Genomic DNA, 20758 nt, shown 5'->3' on the forward strand with positions numbered 1-20758 from the left:
CTTAACTCAAGCCCCAACTTGCACCTGACTTAAGACTTTAAAGAAGTTCCATTTGGAACCTTAAGGCTGGTTAGTTTTACTTTTGGGTCATTCAGCACCTATTACCTTCAGTGTACTCCCCCTCCCTGCCCAAACATTAACATGCCCATCTTTCACCCTTGTAATCTACAGCCACAGCTCTAGGACCCCACTGATCTAAATTCTTTCATATTTTCATCTCTACCCTATTCAGCTCTGCCCTTCTCAACTCCTTCAAGAGTGCCTGCTCTCTTGTGAATAATTCTCTTACGTTTTATATAGACTGCCAGCCTTCTTCACTGGTAACCCAAGTCCTCTATTTGTCTGAGACACTTTTACCTTCACACTAATGCTTCCTTCTCTCACATTCATGTCATCCTTAGTTATTGCCCCAAATGGAAGCTAATATGTTTAATCTTCATTTCTGTGCTCCCCTCTCTGTACTGTTCATTACTTTCTTCTTCTACTGCTCTTTCCCCCGAATTTCCACTGTGTCTTCTAGATCTCTGGTTACGTGACGCATGCCTAACTGGTAAATTTCTGTCATTTCCTCTTCACTGAGGATTACACTAAAGCTTATGTTTCCTTATGGTCCCTGACCCATCTTACCCCTGAGAACACCACTTCTCCTTCAGTTACTTTTAGTAGAGGCAGCTCATCCTTCTGTATCCTACATACTTCAGGGCTACAAGGGGTCTCCTCACTCCCACATGGTTGTCTCCAGACTACTTTTCCCCCACCGTCATGAGTAAAACCCAGTTTTTGGAGACTCATGACAGTCAAGAGACTCATGGCACTTGGTTTTACCACCTTCTATTCCTTCCCTCCCTGTTTGGTCATGGACCAGCCTCCCAGTCATTCCACCACATATATGAAGACTTTGTCATTTGGATCACAGGCATTCTCTCCACCCTAAGTTCTTCCATCATCCAACACTCTGACCTCATTGTGATTCAACTTGAGGGAATTTTGTCTCTATTCCAGTGTAGTCACCCCACTGCCATGACCAGACTCTGGACATTATTATCATCCTGATCTGCTCAACTTCTGAAATCGTAACAGAAATACTCCACTTTCTGATTGCCTACTCTGTAGCTCTCCCTTTTATACTCCCACTACTGATCTTTCAGTTCTCTGTTATAATCATCTATAACTTTAACATCCACGTTGATGACCTTCCCAACACTATGACCTCAAAATTTCTTAACCTCTTCAGCTCCAATAATCTTAACACTTCTATTAATAGTGCTTTTTATATTCTGCCTTCTACTAGTTGTATAAATATCGTTTCTCCCTACTACATTTTCCTCCTTGAGGGCAATGATCGTGTTTTGGTACCATTTTTGTATGGTGCCTTGCATAGTATATGCTCACCAGAAAGGTATTATAGTATTGTGTACTGATTAAAAGCACGGATTCTGGAGTCATGGTATAGAGGTATAGAGTTCAAACCCTAGTTTTGCAATCTACTAGCTGTATGACCATGAGGGGAAGTTAACCAACGTTTTTATGCCTCAGTTTCCATATATATATAAAATGGGGATACTAACACTTTGTACCTCATGGATTATTGAAGTGATTAATTACTCTTAGAAGAATGTGCAGCACATAGCTAATAGAATATTTATTGTTAACAACTGTCTTCATAAAGGGCAAAAAAACCCATATTTTAATAGGAATTAGGTGCAATGCTGAAAGAAAAGAAAGAGCTCCCCGTATTAGGAATAATGATATGGAGACAGTCATGTAAAATACAAATTGAAAGCAAGTAAATTATTAAGCAAATTTTCATTTCCTTCTATTTGTGCTTTCCACTGAGGAGGTGCCAATATATTGATTATTGCTAGAGACTAATTTATTTAACCACGTGGTATCACTATCATTGCATGATAAAGAAGATCACATAGGACTTCCCTGGTGGCCCAGTGGTTAAGAATCTGGTTAAGACCACACACTATAAAACTCTTAGAGGAAAACAAAGGAAAATCACTCTTTGACATAGACCACAGCAAGATCTTTTTTGACCCACCTCCTAGAGTAATGGAAATAAAAACAAAAATAAACAAATGGCACTTAATTAAACTTAAAAGCTTTTGCACCACAAAGGAAACCATAAAAAAGACGAAAGACAACCCTCAGAATGGGAGGAAATATTTGCAAATGAAACAAAGGACAAAGGATTAAACTCCAAAATATACAAACAGCTCATGGAGCTCAACATCAAAAGACAAACAGTCCAATTAAAAAATGGGCGGGGGCTTCCCTGGTGGCGCAGTGGTTGAGAGTCCGCCTGCTGATGCAGGGGACACGGGTTTGTGCCCTGGTCCGGGAAGATCCCACATGCCGCTGAGCGGCTAGGCCCATGAGCCATGGCCGCTGAGCCTGCGCGTCCGGAGCCTGTGCTCCGCAACGGGAGAGGCCACAACAGTGAGAGGCCCGCGTACCGCAAAAAAAAAAAAAAAAAAAAATGGGCGGGGAAAAAAAAAAGGGCGGAAGACCTAAATACACATTTCACCAAGGAAGACATACAGATGGCTAAGAGGCACATGAAAGATGCCCAACATCACTAATTATTAGAGAAATGCAAATCAAAACTACAATGAGGTATCACCTCATGCCGGTTGGCATGGTCATTATGAAAAAATCTAGAAACAATAAATGCTGGAAAGGGTGTGGTGAAAAGGGAACCCTCCTGCACTGTTGGTGGGAATGTAAACTGATACAGCCACTATGGAAAACAGTATGGAGGTTCCTTAAGAAACTAAAAATAGAACTACCATACGACCCAGCAATCCCACTACTGGGCATATACCCTGAGAAAACCATAATTCAAAAAGAGTCCTGTACCACAATGTTCCTTGCAGCACTATTTACAATAGCCAGGACATGGAACCAACATAAATGTCCATCGACAGATGAATGGATAAAGAAGATGTGGCACATATATACAATGCAATATTACTCAGCCATAAAAAGAAATGAAATTGAGTTATTTGTAGTGAGGTGGATGGACCTAGAGTCTCATACAGAGTGAAGTAAGTCAGAAAGAGAAAACGAATACTGTATGTTGACACATATATACGGAACCTAAAAAAAATGGTACTGATGAACCTAGCTGCAGGGCAGGAATAAAGACATAGACATAGAGAATGGACTTGAGGACACGGGGTGGGGGAAGGGTAAGCCAGGACGAAGCGAGAGAGTGGCATGGCCATATATACACTACCAAATGTAAAATAAATAGCTAGTGGGAAGCAGCCACATAGCACAGGGAAATCAGCTCGGTGCTTTGAGATGACCTAGAGGGGTGGGATAGGGAGGATAGGAGGGAGGTTCAAGACAGAGGGGATATGGGGACATATGTATGCATATGGCTGATTCACTTTGGTGTACAACAGAAACTAACACAGTATTGTAAAGCAATTATACTCCAATAAAGATCTATTAAAAAAAGAATCTGCCTGCCAATTCAGGGGACACTGGTTTGAGCCCTGGTCTGGGAAGATCCCACATGCCACAGAGCAACTAAGCCCATGCACCACGACTACTGAGCCTGTGCTCTAGAGCCTGTGAGCCACAACTACTGAGCTCTCGTGCTGCAACTACTGAAGCCTACGCACCTAGAGCCCATGCTCTGTAACAAGAGAAGCCACCGCAATGAGAGGCTCGCGCACCGCAATGAAGAGTGGCCCCCACTCATTGCAACTAGAGAAAGCCCACGCGTAGCAACAAAGACCCAACGCAGCCATAAATAAATAAATACAATAATTTTTAAAAAAGATCACATGATAATATATATTATTAAAAATTTAGATACAAATATGATATACATCTAAAAATCTAAAACGTTAGGTGGAGTAGGTTATTGCTTATATGATGTGATAAGGGATGCTTTGAAATATGATTTCCCCCAATTTACTGTTCCACAGTTCTTTCAAAGGTCCTGAAATTATCATCAGTTAGAAATTGGGTTTGTTTGTCTAAGTCATGTTGTTTCCAAGTACAACAAATAAAGTTTCCCCTGGGATACTTTAACAAAGTAGCTCCTGCATATCTAACAATTACCTAAGTGAGTAGGACATAAGACTTGAGAGTTTAGATGGAAACAGATATAATTTATTTACATGAAGTCCTTGCTGTCTAGGGAAGGTAAGCCTGAGTGATGGAAGAGGGGTAGCTGGGGTAAGAGAACTTAGGAACCAAGGATTGCTGAAAATAGAGGGAGAGGGTACTTAAGAGGAACTATTCTATTTTATGCAATCCTATCCAGGCATTTCTCTGTCTGTACTTACACACACACACACACACACACACACACACACATCCGTGTGCACATTCTTTCCAAGTAATTCTCAATAATTTGGGGGGCAATCAATGTCCTGGCAGCAAATAATAATATAATAAATAAAAGATTAAAAGTTTAGAAGGAAGAGGACAAGAGGTAAGTAGAGAATATATATCAATGAACAATATATATCAATGAACAAAAATATTACAAAATATTCCTTGATTTTAAAAAAGTATTCCTAGATTTTAAAATGGAGAAAAGGGAGATAATGTACTTTAATGAGCTCATAGTGAATTTACTCATTTTGTTTCTTTCTGGAAACCAGCATCCGGAGGTACTGTATCTTTGACTCCCTTATAAAAATATAAATTCTTATGCAGTTATGTATGTCTGTGCCTATATGGCGGGAGGTGGGGGCGGGGAGAGACAGACAGACAGACAGACACTTGGGAATTTATTTGAGAGTATGAGAGAGAGGTACTAAAATCCTGTTTTGTAAGCCAGGTTACAGTAAGGGTTATGATGTTTTCATGGTTTTGTGAATTCCAAGCATAGCCGAGGTATTTTCCAGACCTAACATATTATATACTTGTTGGCATATCTCACGATCATACTAGTTTTAAAATAACTGTATCACTCTTTAACTTGTGGTGCAATGTGGCTGTCAAATATTTTGCTTATAAATCTGATAGGTTTTTCTATTTTATATCTGTCCCTACATTTATTATTCTTTACTATTCACTGTGGCACTTCATCTTGTTTTAATAAACAGTTTTTCTAGTTTGTCAAGATACTTTTAAATTTTGTTTGTGTCTTACAATTTGACACTCAACTTGGAGTCATATGTATAAGCAACAAAAATGTTTTCAATCCCCTTTATCAAGGGCACCAACAAAATGATATCTAAAAAAAAGAAAGAAAACCAAAACTGTCCCTTTTACCTATTGTTTATTTTTTTAACATCTTTATTGGAGTATAATTGCTATACAATGGTGTGTTAGTTTCAGCTTGTTTCTGTATATCACTTTATTATTTCCCCTTAGCTGACAGTAAACTATTGGATTTCCCCTTTGGATCATATCCTACAATAGTGACTATAGCTGTATGTGTTTTTTGGTTGTTTTTTTTTTGCAGTACGCGGGCCTCTCACTGTTGTGGCCTCTCCCGTTGCGGAACACAGGCTCCGGACGCGCAGGCTCAGCGGCCATGGCTCACGGGCCTAGCCGCTCCGCGGCATGTGGGATCTTCACGGACCAGGGCACAAACCCGTGTCCCCTGCATCAGCAGGCGGACTCTCAACCACTGCGCCACCAGGAAAGCCCTATAGCTGTATCTTATATCTATCTACACATATACATACATAAGTATATGTATATATATATATATATATATGTATTTATATTATAGCTTGCCAGTGAGAATAACACGATTCAGAAGCCTTACTGAAGTCCTGAAACTTGATAAGGAGTATCTCCCAGAAACTTCTATCAAACAACACACTTAATGGTGGAACAGTGGGAGCATTTTGGTAGTAAAGTCAGGAACACGTCAAACGTGTGTATATTATCACTATTAGAACCCTAGACAATAAAATAAGACCACTGGAAAGAATGAAGAGGTACAGTTAATATAAAAGATGAGGTAAAGCTTTGTAGAGAAAATGGTCATTTATCCTGAAAATTCAAGAGCCAACTATTAAAATGAAATAGGAGTTCAACAAGGCAGTCACATGCAAGAGCAACATCAATAGTGATGCGAGGTCATATCGTTAACTTCCTTAGGTATCAGCAATAATTATGTTCATTGAAGTATTGTCTGTAAAAGAGCAGAGTTGAAAACAACCCAAATGTCCATTAGTAGGGGAGTGGTTGAATAAGTTATGAGTGTGTTCACACTATGAAATATTATGCAGTAGTTAAAAATGGATTAGATCTAAATATAAATTTATTAGTATGGAAATAACTCCAATTCCTACTATTGAGTGACAAAAGCAGGCTACAGAATAACTTCGTTAATGTGAAAAATAAAACACAGGTTGACTTTGCAGTTTCTACAGGTATACATATGTAAAAATTAATAGAAAAAGCCTGAAAGGTTACCTACTGAATGAATAACAACAGTTATCTCTTGGGAGAGGCCTGAGATTGGGGGCAAGAGTCAAGGGGGACTTTATATCTTGTGTTGTTTTTTAAAGGAGAAAGTATTACTTGTATAGGTAAAAATAAAAACAATTTTAAAGTACAATAGTTTGCTGAATTCACCTAATCAACTTCACTTAAACTTGTATATCTTTTCATATATAAAAGGGAATTGCTTTCAAGTTTCTTAAACTTTCATTCATTTAACAACTAGTGAAGACTATGCACTACAATGGATGACATGGTCTCTGCCCTCCTGGAACCTACAATCAAGTGGGAAAGACAGAAAGACAGATAATAAGCAAATGAGAAAATCATCACACATTATAAGAAAATCATTATAATAATCATCTTAAGATAATATGCAAATAAGAAAATCATTACACATTATAAGAGATTTCAACAGAAATGAGCACCAGGTTTTGCTTGGAATTAATGCGGTAGGGGGGCAGTTCTTCAAAGAAGAGACATTTAAACTGGGATTCGGAGAACCTGTTACATGTGGTAGTGATGATAGTGATGGGGAGAAAAACAAGCACAAAGGGTCTCACAGAAAAATCTTCATGGGTTGGAGAAAATATCTGAAGGTCAGAGTGGTTAGGCATTGGTAGGGCAGGGGTGGCACTGTTAGGTTGGAAAGGTAGGCAGAGGCCAGATGATGCAAGTCCTTTTCAGCATGGCAAAGTTTAGACTTTATTTGAAGAACAATGAAAAGTCACTGGGGGGTTTTGAGAAGAAGAGCAATGTGATCCAACCTCGATTTTTAGAGGATCGCTCCAGCTGCCATGTCGAGAAAGTAGTGACATGGTTATATTTTTGGGGGAAGCATTATGTGAAAACATGAAAGAGAAATGACTTCGGTAGAGGGAACAGCAAGTGCAAAAGCTAGCTCTTTTGGTTTAGAAACAGAAAGAAGACCAGAGTGGCTGAGGCATAGTCATGTGGGAGAGAGGGGTGTGGAATCAGGTCTCATCACACAGGGCTTTGTAGGACATGGCATGAAGCCTGGATTTTATTCTAATTGGGACTGAATTCCATTTTCTACGGGATCACTCTGGCTGCTGGGTGGAAGACAAGACTCTATAGGGGGGCGAGAATAAGAGGGAGACCCGCTGGGAGGTTACTGCAATAGTCCAGGTGAGACAGGATATTGGCCTGGACTTGGATGGATGCAGCAGAGGTGGGAAAAGGGATGGATTTCAGAAATGTTTGGAGGTTGAATCAACAGGACTTGATCTTTAATGAGATGTGTGAGTGTGAAGAAGAGGGCGGTTTCAAGTATTTTCAAGCTCAAGGCAGGGAAGGGTTTAGTGGGATTGAGGGACTGAAAGGAGCCCAGTGTGGCTGGAGCTCAGTGTAGGGGGCAGGAGGCGTGCAGGGAGGTGAGAGGAGATGAGGTCAGAGTGGTGGGCATGAGCCAGGTAATTCATGGCTGGGTGAGGACATGGAAATGAGTCTGAATGTACTCTAAGTGCAGTGGGAAGCTACTTAAGAGTTTTAAACAAGGTGTGGTTTGGTTTTATTCTAAAAAGCCACTTTGGCTTCAGTGTGGGTAGTGGGCTTAAAGGGGGACAAGAGAAGCAGGGAGATGAGTTAGGAAGTTATTGCAGAGTTCTGAGGATGAAGTCTTGGAGATGGTGCTGGGCAGATCTGAGATTCATTTGAAGTGGAACTGATTAGTTTTCTTGAATTAAACTCATGTATATATCAGAGTCTAAGCCTTATTGAAGTTTTTATTATCTTCTCACTTCATTTATATACTATGTTTTTATTTCCCCTCTCAGTTCTAGAAAATTTTTTTTTCTAAAACATGTGAGTTTGCTACTCTGATTAAACCCTTCCTTTCCATGTACTTATTTGCTGGGGAATTGGTGAGTTTGGAGGATTCTGAAATGCTGCAGACCTCACCCTGTAATACACTTCGCTGAACACAGTCATAATGATAAAAACGTTAAGAAACATTTTATTCCTCTTAGATTACTGATTTTGCTGAAATAAACTACATTAAAATCTAATCCTTAGGGCAATTAACCTATTAATAGCATATTTAACTTTCAAAACCTGTTCTGTCAGCAAGCAAGTACTTAACATAGTCTGAATTTTCTGCTTTAATAACTGAGGAGTCCTGCCTTTTCTTGCACACCTGGGACAACTGGATGGATGAACGTCTCTGGAGCATTTGGAAAGGGTTGTTAAGAAGTTACATAATTACTTAAGGATACCATAAGCATATCTTTCTATTTCCAACTGCATCAAAATGCAAATCAAAACACACTTCAAACTGGGAAACTTAGAATTAAAGGTTTACCTCCAAGTACTAGGTTAGACACCATTCCTCCTCGGTGGGAGCACTTCTCAGACTGAAGTTGTCCCCTTCAGAAAAGGGATATTGCTAGTAGGGGGGCTATGAATGGATTGGGCCCAGGAGTAAAGACATTCTGTATCCACATCATGAAACCATGAGAAGCAAGGAGTGCAGAAGCATCCCTTAGGCTTGCTGGGGACCTTGAAGGCAGGCTATAGGGGATGGAGAAGGACTGATACATAAAATGGGAGGAGATAATGTATTTGCACAGCAGTAAAGACATAGGCGTAGTATACTGTTGTTGAGAAAGAGGCAAGCAGCCCTTGATATCTGGGACCTGGCCTGGCACTACCAATCAGGCTTTGGTGTTTTCTTGTTGAACATAAATAATTTCACAGAGCATCAATGGTAGAGAAGGTCATTCTGTGCCATGATAGATCAAGACAAAAACAAGACCATTCCGTAATCATGTCTGAACACAGTCAAAATATGAACAGCATCCAAAAATGACCAAACATCTCCCATCCTGGCTAACATGAGTGACTGTTGCTTATTTACTAATTATAGCTGTAGCTTCAGGTTAGTCCTCCCCACTTACAAATAAGGTTTATTTAGAAATCCAGTCACAGAATTACCCCCTACTTTCTGACAGTATCCAAATCCAGAATAAAGCCAGCTAGAGTGACCTACTCAGCCTGGTTTTCCCAGGAATTTCCTGGTTTTAGCACTGAAAGTCCCAAGTTCGAGGAAATCCCTGTCTCAGGCAAACTGGGCTGGCTGGTCAATGGCCTGCTTCCTTAAACCCTCCCCCAAATCATCTGAAGCAAGCCCAAATCCTATAAATCCTTTCTTAAGCCCTCTTATTGAGATACCCCATCGCTTCCCGTGGTGTGCATTCTCCCTTTGCTGCAGTAAGTAATAAACCCAACTTTTTCAACTACAGGTCTGTTCCTAGGAGCCTTTGGTTGGAGGGCATTGACATCAGTAAGACATAAAGAGGCACAGCATTGTGGAAAGGCTAGGAAGGCCTAGCATGGAAAATGGGATGGAAGGAATGAAGAGATAGTGGCAACCAAGGAAGTGAAGGGGGTCCACAGCCCTGAGGGGGGCTAGAGTGTGTTTTTCTGAAAAGGTGGTTTTTAGGGGTGATAAAAGATAAGGTGATAGAACACTCAAAGATTGGTTCAAGATGGCGGAGTAGAAGGACATGCGCTCACTCCCTCTTGCGAGAGCACCGGAATCACAACTAACTGCTGAACAATCATCGACAGGAAGACACTGGAACTCACCAAAAAAGATACCCTACAGCCAAAGACAAAGGAGAAGCCACAGTGAGATGGTAGGAGGGGTGCAATCACAATAAAATCAAGTCCCATAACTGCTGGGTGGGTGACTCACAAACTGGAGAACAATTATACCACAAAAGTCCACCCACTGGAGTGAAGGTCCTGAGCCCCATGTCAGGCTTCCCAACCTGGAGGTCGGGCAATGGGAGGAGGAACTCCTAGAGAATCAGACTTTGAAGCCTAATGGGATTTGATTGCAAGACTTTTTGACAGGACTGGGGGAAACAGAGACTCCACTCTTGGAGGGCACACACAAAGTAGTGTGTGCATCAGGACCCAGGGGAAGGAGCAGTGACCCCATAGGAGACTGAACCAAACCTACTACAAGTGTTGGAGGGTCTCCTGCAAAAGATGGGTGTGGCTGTGGCTCACCCTGGGGACAAGGACACTGGCAGCAGAAGTTCTGGGAAGTACTCCTTGGCGTGAGCCCTCCCAGAGTCCACCACTAGCCCCACCAAACAGCCCAGGTAGGCTCAAGTGTTGCAATGCCTCAGGCCAAACAACCAACAGGGAGGGAACCCAGCCCCACCCATCAGCAGACAAGAGGATTAAAGTTTTGCTGAGCTCTGCCCACAAAAGCAACAGTCAGCTCTACCCACCACCAGTCCCTCCCATCAGGAAACTTGCACAACCTTCTTAGATAGCCTCATCCACCAGAGGGCAGACAGCAGAAGCAAGAAGAACTACAGTTCTGCAGCCTGTGGAAGGAAAACCACATTCACAGAAAGAGAGACGAAATGAAAAGGCAGAGGACTTTGTACCAGATGAAGAAACAAGATAAAACCCCAGAAAAACAACTAAATGAAGTGGAGATAGGCAACCTTCCCGAAAAAGAATTCAGAATAATGGTAGTAAAGATGATCCAGGACCTCGGAAAAAGAATGGAGGTAAAGATCGAGAATATGCAAGAAATGTTTAACAAAGACTTACAAGAATTAAAGAACAAACACCTAGAAGAATCAAAGAACAAACAAACAGAGACGAACAATACAATAACTGAAATGAAAAATACACTGGAAGGAGTCAATAGCAGAATAACTGAGGCAGAAGAACGGATAAGTGACCTGGAAGACAGAGTGGTGGAATTCACTGCCGTGGAACAGAATAAAGAAAAAAGAATGAAAAGAAATGAAGACAGCCTAAGAGACCTCTGGGACAACATTAAACTCAACAACATTTGCATTATAGAAGGAGAAGAGAGAGATAAAGGACATGATAAAATATTTGAAGAGGTTATAGACAAAAACTGCCCTAACATGGGAAAGGAAATAGCCACTCAAGTCCAGGAAGTGCAGAGAGTCCCAGGCAGGATAAACCCAAGGAGAAACACGCTGAGACACATAGTAATCAAATTGACAAAAATTAAAGACAAAGAAAAATTACTGAAAGCAACAAGGGAAAAACAACAAATAACATACAGGAGAACTCCCATAAGAGTAACAGCTGATTTCTCAGCAGAAACTCTACAAGCCACAAGGGAGTGGCATTTTTTATTTAAAGTGATGAAAGGGAAGAACCTACAACCAAGATTACTCTACCCGGCAAGGATCTCATTCAGACTCAATGGAGAAATCCAAAGGTTTATGGACAAGCAAAAGCTAAGAGAATTCAGCACCACCAAACCAGCTCTACGATAAATGCTAAAGGAACTTCTCTAAGTGGGAAACACAATAGAAGAAAAGGACCTACAAAAACAAACCCATAACAATTAAGAAAATGGTCATAGGAACATACATATCGATAATTACCTTGAACGTGAATGGATTAAATGCTCCAACCAAAAGACACAGGCTCGCTGAATGGATACCAGAACAAGACCCATATATATGCTGTCTACAAGAGACCCACTTCAGACCTAGGGACACATACAGACTGAAAGTGAGGGGATGGAAAAAGATATTCCATGCAAACGGAAATCAAAAGAAAGCTGGAGTAGCAATTCTCATATCAGACAAAATAGACTTTAAAATAAAGACTATTATAAGAGACAAAGAAGGACACTACATAATGATCAAGGGATCAATCCAAGAAGAAGACATAACAATTGTAAATATTTATGCACCCAATATAGGAGCACCTCAATACATAAGGCAAATGTTAAGAGCCATCAAAGGGGAAATCGACAGTAACACAATAATCAGGGACTTTAACACCCCACTTTCACCAATGGACAGTTCATCCAGACAGAAAATTAATAAGGAAAAGCAAGTTTTAGATGACACAGTAGACCAGAGAGATTTAATTGATATTTATAGGATATTTTGTCCAAAAAGAGCAGATTACACTTTCTTCTCAAGTGCACACAGAACATGCTCCAGGATAGATCAGATCTTGTGTCACAAATCAAGCCTCGGTAAATTTAAGAAAATTGAAATCATATCAAGCATCTTTTCGGACCACAACGCTATGAGATTAGAAATCAATTACAGGGAAAAAAATGTAAAAAACACAAACATATGGATGGTAAACAATCCGTTACTAAATAAACAGGAGATCACTGAAGAAATCAGAAAGGAAATCAAAAAATACCTGGAGACAAATGACAATGAAAACATGATGATCCAAAACCTATGGGATGCAGGAAAAGCAGTTCTAAGAGGGAAGTTAATAGCAACACAATCCTACCTCAAGAAACAAGAAAAATCTCAAATAAACAATCTAACCTTACACCTAAAGGAACTAGAGAAAGAACAAACAAAACCCAAAGTTAGTAGAAGGAAAGAAATCATAAAGATCAGAGCAGAAATAAATGAAATAGAAACAAAGAAAACAATAGCAAAGATCAATAAAACCAAAGCTGGCTCTTTGAGAAGATAAAGAAAATTGATAAACCTTTAGCCAGACTCATCAAGAAAAAGAGGGAGAGGACTCAAATCAATAAAATTAGAAATGAAAAAGGAGAAGTTACAATGGACACTGCAGAAATACAAAGCTTCATAGGAGACTACTACAAGCAACTCTATGCCAATAAAATGGACAACCTGGAAGAAATGGACAAATTCTTAGAAAGTTATAACCTTCCAAGACTGAACCAGGAAGAAACAGAAAATATAAACAGACCAATCACAAGTAATGAAATTGAAACTGTGACTAAAAATCTTCCAACAAACAAAAGTCCAGGACCAGACGGCTTCACAGGTGAATTCTATCAAACCTTTAGAGAAGAGCTAACACCCATCCTTCTCAAACTCTTCCAAAAAATTTCAGAGGAAGGAACACTCCCAAACTCATTCTATGAGGCCACTGTCACCCTGATAACAAAACCAAACAAAGATACTACAAAAAAAGAAAATTACAAACCAATATCACTGATGAACATAGATGCAAAAATCCTCAACAAAATACTACCAAACAGAATCCAACAGCACATTAAAAGGATCATACACCATGACCAAGTGGGATTTATCCCAGGGGTGCAAGGATTCTTCAATATACTCAAATCAATCAATGTGATACACTGTATTAACAAATTGAAGAATAAAAACCATATGATCATTTCAATAGATGCAGAAAAAGCTTTTGACCAAATTCAACACCCATTTATGATAAAAACTCTCCAGAAAGTGGGCATACAGGGAAACTACCTCAACATAATAAAGACTGTATACAACAAACCCACAGCAAACATCATTCTCAATGGTGAAAAACTGAAAGCATTTCCTCTAAGATCAGGAACGAGACAAGAATGTCTACTCTCGCCACTATTATTCAACATAGTTTTGGAAGTCCTAGCCAGGGCAATCAGAGAAGACAAAGAAATAAAAGGAATACAAATGGGAAAAGAAGAAGTAAAACTGTCACTGTTTGCAGATGACATGATACTATATATAGAGAGTCCTAAAGATGGAACCAGAAAATTACTAGAGCTAATCAATGAACTTGGTAAAGTTGCAGGATAGAAAATTAATGCACAGAAATCTCTTGCATTCCTCCTATACACTAACAGCGATAGACCAGAAAGAGAAATTAAGGAAATAATCCCTTTCACCATTGCAACAAAAAGAATAAAATACCTAGGAATAAACCTATCTAAGGAGGTAAAAGACCTGTATTCAGAAAACTATAAGACACTGATGAAAGAAATCAAAGATGACAAAGACAGATGGAGAGATATACCATGTTCTTGGATTGGAAGAATCAATATTGTTAAAATGACTATACTACCCAAAGCAATCTACACATTCAATGCAATTCCTATCAAAGTACCACTGCCATTTTTTACAGAACTAGAACAAAAAACCTTAAAATTTGTATGGAAACACAAAAGACCCCCAATAGCCAAAGCAGTCTTGAGGGAAAAAAAACGGAGCTGGAGGAATCAGACTCTCTGACTTCACACTATACTACAAAGCTACAGTAATCAAGACAGTATGGTACTGGCACAAAAACAGAAATGGAGATCAATGGAACAGGATAGAAAGCCCAGAGATAAACCCACATACCTATGGTCAACTAATCTATGACAAAGGAGGCAAGGATATACAATGGAGAAAAGACAGTCTCTTCAATAAGTGGTGCTAGGAAAACTGGACAGCTACACGTAAAAGAATGAAATTAGAACACCATAAACAAAAATAAACTCAAAATGGATTAGAGACCTAAATGTAAGACCAGACATTTTAAAACTCTTAGAAGAAAACATAGGAAGAACACTCTTTGACATAAATCACAGCAAGATATTTTTTGATCCACCTCCTAGAGTAATGGAAATAAAAACAAAAATAAACAAATGGTACCCAATGAAACTTAAAAGGTTTTGCAAAGCAAAGGAAACTACAAACAAGACAAAAAGACAACCCTCAGAATGTGAGAAAATATTTGCAAACGAATCAATGGACAAAGGATTAATCTCAAAAATATATAAACAGCTCATGCAGCTCAATGTTAAAAAAACAAACAACCCAATACAAAAATGGGCAGAAGACCTAAATAGACATTTCTCCAAAGAAGACATACAGTTGGCCCAGAAGCACATGAAAAGCTGCTCAACATCACTAATTATTAGAGAACTGCAAATCAAAACTGCAATGAGGTATCACCTCACACCAGTTAGAATGGGCATCATCAGAAAATCTACAAACAACAAATGCTGGAGTGGGTGTGGAGAAACGGGAACCCTCTTGCACTTTTGGTGGGAATGTAAATTGATACAGCCACTATGGAGAACAGTATGGAGGTTCCTTAAAAAACTAAAAATAGAACTACCATATGACCCAGCAATCCCACTACTGGACATATACCCTGAAAAAGCCATAATTCAAAAAGAGTCATGTACCACAATGTTCATTGCAGCTCTATTTACAATAGCCAGGTAATGGAAGCAACCTAAATGCCCATTGACAGACGAATGGGTAAAGAAGGTGTGCTACATATGTACAATGGAATATTACTCAGCCATAAAAAGGAACAAAATTGAGTCATTTGTAGAGATGTGGATGGATCTAGAGACTGTCATACAGAGTGAAGTAAGTCAGAAAGAGAAAAACAAATATCATATATTAACTCATATACGTGGAACCTAGAAAAATGGTACAGATGAACTGGTTTGTAGGGCAGAAGTAGAGACACAGATGTAGTGAACTAACGTATGGACACCAAGGGGGGAGTTTGGCGGGGGGTGGTGGTGGTGGGATGAATTGGGAGATTGGGGTTGACATATATACACTAATATGTATAAAATAGATAACTAATAAAAAATAGATAATGTGATAGATGGTAAAGCCTTGAGCTTTTGGAGGAGGAGGAGGAGGAGTTGTTGCCCTACCCTCTGTGCCTAAACAAAACCCTAATGAAAGACAGCAAAAACAAACACAATTTTGGCTTATGTTATAAAATAATGACTCAATCTTTAATGGTCTAGGGGCTGATCATAGAGTTTTCGTATCCACACTCCCTTCCCTGTGTTTGTCAACTGCATCATATAATAGTATCTATATAAGAGAAATTTCTGGGAAGGAAGAACTCCAATGACACACTAGTTGACAGGTTTTATAACGGCAAAACACTAAACTTACAATTTTAATTCTTTGGGGTTAAGATCGTTCAACGTTAAAGATCAACATTCATTAAATAAAGACCCTAAAACAGTGCCTGACATATATTAAATGGCAATAAATATTAACTATTACAATTACTATGATTATGCTATCTTTTCAAATGTGCTTATTTTAAAACGGGCAATGCCGTAGCTTTAAAAAATGTTTTTGATCACATATCCTTGATTATATTGGAAGTATATATTCAATGATAAATGTAACTGCTTTGTTTCTTAAATTCTGCTCAGAGACATATACTCAAATGACTGTGCATGCCTTTTGGAGACATTTACTGTTTTGGTCAGTCTTTTAAATTCAGTGGCTGAGCACCTACTTCCCAGTAGTTGGCCCTTGCTGCATGATGCAAAGCAAGTTTGGAAAACATGACTACTATTTAGTTTGATACTGTTTATACTTTTAAAAAAGCAGAAGATTTATAAAACAGAAACAGACTCACAGACATAGAAAACAAACTTATGTTTACCAAAGGAGAAAGGTGGGGACGGATAATAAATCAGGAATTTTGGGGTAACATATATACAGTACTATATATAAAATAAACAACAAGGACCTACTGCATAGCACAGGGAACTATACTCAATATTTTATAATAACCTATATGGGAAAATAATCTGAAAAAGAATATATATATATATATATATATATATAACTGATTCACTTTGCTGTACACCTGAGACTAACACAACATTGTAAATCAACTATACTTCAATTAAAAAAAAAAGAAAGAAAATTATCCCAAAGAAAGCAGGGGAGTGAACAGCAGAATGTGGCTATGCATGTAAAAGGAAACCTAGAATACTCAGAATCTCTAAGTTGAAACATAGAGCAAGTAGGTTCCTTAGAAAAGGTTTAATTTCTAATTTTCAACAGAAAGCCACCTCATTTTATTTCTACAAAAATAAAATTCACTCGTAAAATTATAGGTACATGCAGATAATGTTTATGAAGTGCTCTTAACTTCAAAAGAAAAAAATGTGAATGCCTGGGTTCTCGAAATGTCCAGGATATATTACAAAAGGTAGCGAGTAGAGCTTTGTACATTTACAATAATTTTGTACTGTTAAAGACCATGTTACCTAGTTTTTGATACCCAGAGAAACAAGCAGCTTGTTTTTCAAAGATTAGTACTAAATTGCCATACTGTAGGTACACAACCTGGATGTTCCACTCTACTACTCTTAACACAAATTTGTTTTTTTCTTACAGTTCTGAAATCTGGTTGATTTAATTTACATTAATCTTCTCAGAGGCCAAACTTGGTGGTGAGAATACCAATTATCCTGGTATTGTGTTCGACCAGATCTTACCCTGTTTGAAATTACCATTTTTCTCCTTTGGCCAAGTCTGGGGTCAAAAAAACCTTTACCCACCTACAGTATAGAAAACTTGTTTCAGAAGTCTACTTCTTCATTAGTTTAAAACCATTTATTTGGAAAGTGGCATTTTTTACAAAATGAAAACAGTAATTCTAAGAAGTACATTCCTTCACAAAATTAATAAATTTGATAATTATATTTACTTAAGAAGTCATAAGTAAACATTTTTAAGGGAAATCTTTACTTTTGGTGTGAATTACAGAGGTATCCAATTTCAGCCTTACCGTTTTCAATGTATAATGTTTCTTACAGAGTAGTTTTAGGTATATTAGTCCCACAGACATTAAAATATCACATGCACACAGCAGAGTTGAATTCTCATTTCTGTAAGCATTTTTCACACTTACAATATGCTACTGTTTAATCATAATAATGAATCAGTTTTGCAGTTACTGCACACTTGAATACATACAACCCTGAATCAAACTGAAAAGTACAAATTAAGAATGAAATTTAAATATTTATATTTTCTTGAATGGTTACAGGTAAAGGCACATTTATTAAAAAGCAATTCTGTAATACACACTGAGAAAACTAGTAGAGCTAAGAACATCGTGAAAGAAAACAGGAACCACTTCATGAATTGCTTTTGACCTTGAAACAAATTAATTGCCAATATTAAATAATAGTGAAGTAATTCAGAGTAGTGCCAGGCAAGAAAATTTAAAATACACTTGTTTTACAACCTCATTGCCAGACCCTGAGTCATTGTAGATGGAAATACCATGTTAAGAGAAACAAAGACATTCACCCTCTTTGGGAATCAGTTCTTACTTACCGAAATTTGCCATCTGTATCGTCTGGTTGCCAGTGTCTGGAACATTGTAAATCACAACAGCATCAGCATTTCTTCTGCCTGCTGCTTGAATTTTTTCTGAAAATGTACAATTACCTCTTTCTATCAGTGCAATCCAGGGCTTCTTAGTATTAGTAAATTCAGTGTTGTAGTCACAAGCTAGGTAGTTACTGCTCTTAGGGATGCCCACCACCCCCATAGCATTAGCCACCGGTGAGGCTAATCCATAAACACCACATTCACATGTCTCTGTTGAAGTGTAGTTGCTGGTTTCATTGTAATAAGCCACAGTCACACGGGCATTCATTGAAAAAGGCGCTGTGATTTTAAATAAAAAGGTAAAAATTACCAGCAGCTGAAAACAACTGGACTTATTCTCCTGGTTCATTGCTCATTCATTTGAGCATAAAATTTAAGATGTCTGCTGATATTTCCAACTATCAGTCACCATTTGTCCACTCAGGTCCCCACTAAGCAGAAGTTTGAAATTTCAGCTGCAAGTAGGTAACTGATCTCACCTCTAGCAACGTAAGCTCTGAATACATCAGCTCTATTTCACTTTACTTAGCTACATTCCGTTTTGCCTGCCCCTCCTCCAACTGTACACACATGTAACCCTTAACCAGGATTACCTTAGCAATAAATAACACCATCAACTTTATTCTACATGTCAACTTATCAGGATTGGATGACTTCCTTCACTGACATTTTTTTCTTCTTACTGTTCCAGCTAATGAACTTTCATAAACATGGAGTGGATTGGAATGAGGAACTGGACTCTTGGGATTACCATGTGACAAAATGAAAGTCACCTCTCTCAGATCATCTAAAACACCGAACTGGTTTTCCAAGCCCTGCTGAAACAATGCTATCAACCAGTTCAGCCGGAAGTAAGTTAAGATCCATCATTTTAATTGCTACGGCATTGGTAGAATTGATTTCACAGCCTTTTTCTCTTATTTCTTTGTGGAATTTTTCTTAACAGGCTCCCCAAGGAACATCTTATGCTACCTTTGTTTATTCATTGAAAAGGAAACATATTCGTCGTTAGAGATCCTTTCAAGTACAAGGCCTTGCCCATGGTGGGCACTCAAATATCTGTTGATGCATTCCATTAATTTTTATGTCCCATGTGTTATACTCTAACAAAAGACTGTTCAAGGTTTATCTTTTAACATTTAAAAATTTTAATTCTAGTTCTTTCAAATGTATAGACAGCTTTAGTTATTTCATCGCTTCCTTTACTGTAAGCTCTGTTCTTTTTTGCATTTTTTATATATTCTTTTTTTTTAACATCTTTATTGGAGTATAATTGCTTTACAATGGTGTGTTAGTTTCTGCTTTATAACAAAGTGAATCAGGGGTTAGTGAAGGAGTAGATGAATGGACAACAAGACAAACAGAGGTATCAGGAGTCTGACTGGGCCAAGAGTCAGCAAACTACACAAATAGGCAACAGGCTATCAGAGAAGCAGAAAGACACCAGGTCAAAAGGAAGGCAGACACAATGGTAGCCTGAAGTCCAAGGAAAATAGTCTGAAATAAGGAATACCACTAGAGTCAAGGGGACAGGACAACAGAAAATAGGAAACATTGTTGAAGGACATGATCAATAAAGCTATTTTCCTCCACACACACTTCTTGTCCGTTCTTGGGCATCTGAGGTATTAGCATTGGAGTGGACCCTGAAAGTGGGAACCAACAGTTAACAGCAGAGGAGAGTTCACGGAATCTGCAGTAGAACCTGATGGATAAATCCCAGCAGATGCACAATAGAAATATGAACCTTTTTATCCTGTTACAGCTGCTGATTACTCATATCTCCCTCACAGTACCTGGTATTAGTAACAACTTACACACAGTAATCACTTAATAATTATTCATGAAAAGTTTAAAGGTCTTGTGTATTAGCTCATGGTCTATTTCAGAGTAAACACTATCGCCAACGTTAAAACTCATAATAAAGACTGTATTCACTAGATAAAGAAAACTATCAAACTGAAAACAAGTGTTATTGTCAAAATGATTAGTCTGCTAATTGCTAATAGACATCTGTGATAAATTCAACATCAGCATTCAACAGGCAATTCATTAGTAAAGTTGTAGAAATTTGAGTTAACCTTCTCTACCAGTTATTAAATTGCTTCTAAAGGAACATCATTATATGCTTTTAAAATGACAACTTTCCATAACACTTTGTGGCAGCGCTGGTGAACTTTGCTAAACTATTTTAATTGCTCTGAAGTTTGAAGTGCATGACTTTGTATGGTAACCAGCATTATATACCTTGTATGTAAGTGCTTTTATGTTTCCTTGTATGGCTTTCAGAGAGTCATAACTCACAAAGATAATTTTAGATTGTTTTTAAAATTTTACAGTTAAGTAAAATTAGTCCTAGAACGATAAATACCCATCAATGCAATTTTCCAGTTAAG

At 38.4% G+C, this 20758-nt stretch overlaps 1 protein-coding gene across 1 annotated transcript in view; it reads right to left on the reverse strand.

The window, feature by feature from the left end:
- RNF128 (ring finger protein 128) overlaps nt 1-18900 on the reverse strand; it is a 98392-nt gene extending 79492 nt beyond the window's left edge. Inside the window, exon 1 of the mRNA XM_022566418.3 lies at nt 18306-18900. Coding sequence (XP_022422126.1) covers nt 18306-18711 — 406 coding nt within the window. The 5' untranslated portion in view covers nt 18712-18900. The remainder of the gene's footprint in view (nt 1-18305) is intronic.
- Nucleotides 18901-20758: the final 1858 nt, after the last annotated feature.

This window comes from Delphinapterus leucas, chromosome X, assembly GCF_059928025.1.
Source record: "Delphinapterus leucas isolate spDelLeu-1000000601 "Yukka" chromosome X, BTC_Dleu_Yukka2, whole genome shotgun sequence".
In the NCBI taxonomy this organism is placed as follows: domain Eukaryota; kingdom Metazoa; phylum Chordata; class Mammalia; order Artiodactyla; family Monodontidae; genus Delphinapterus; species Delphinapterus leucas.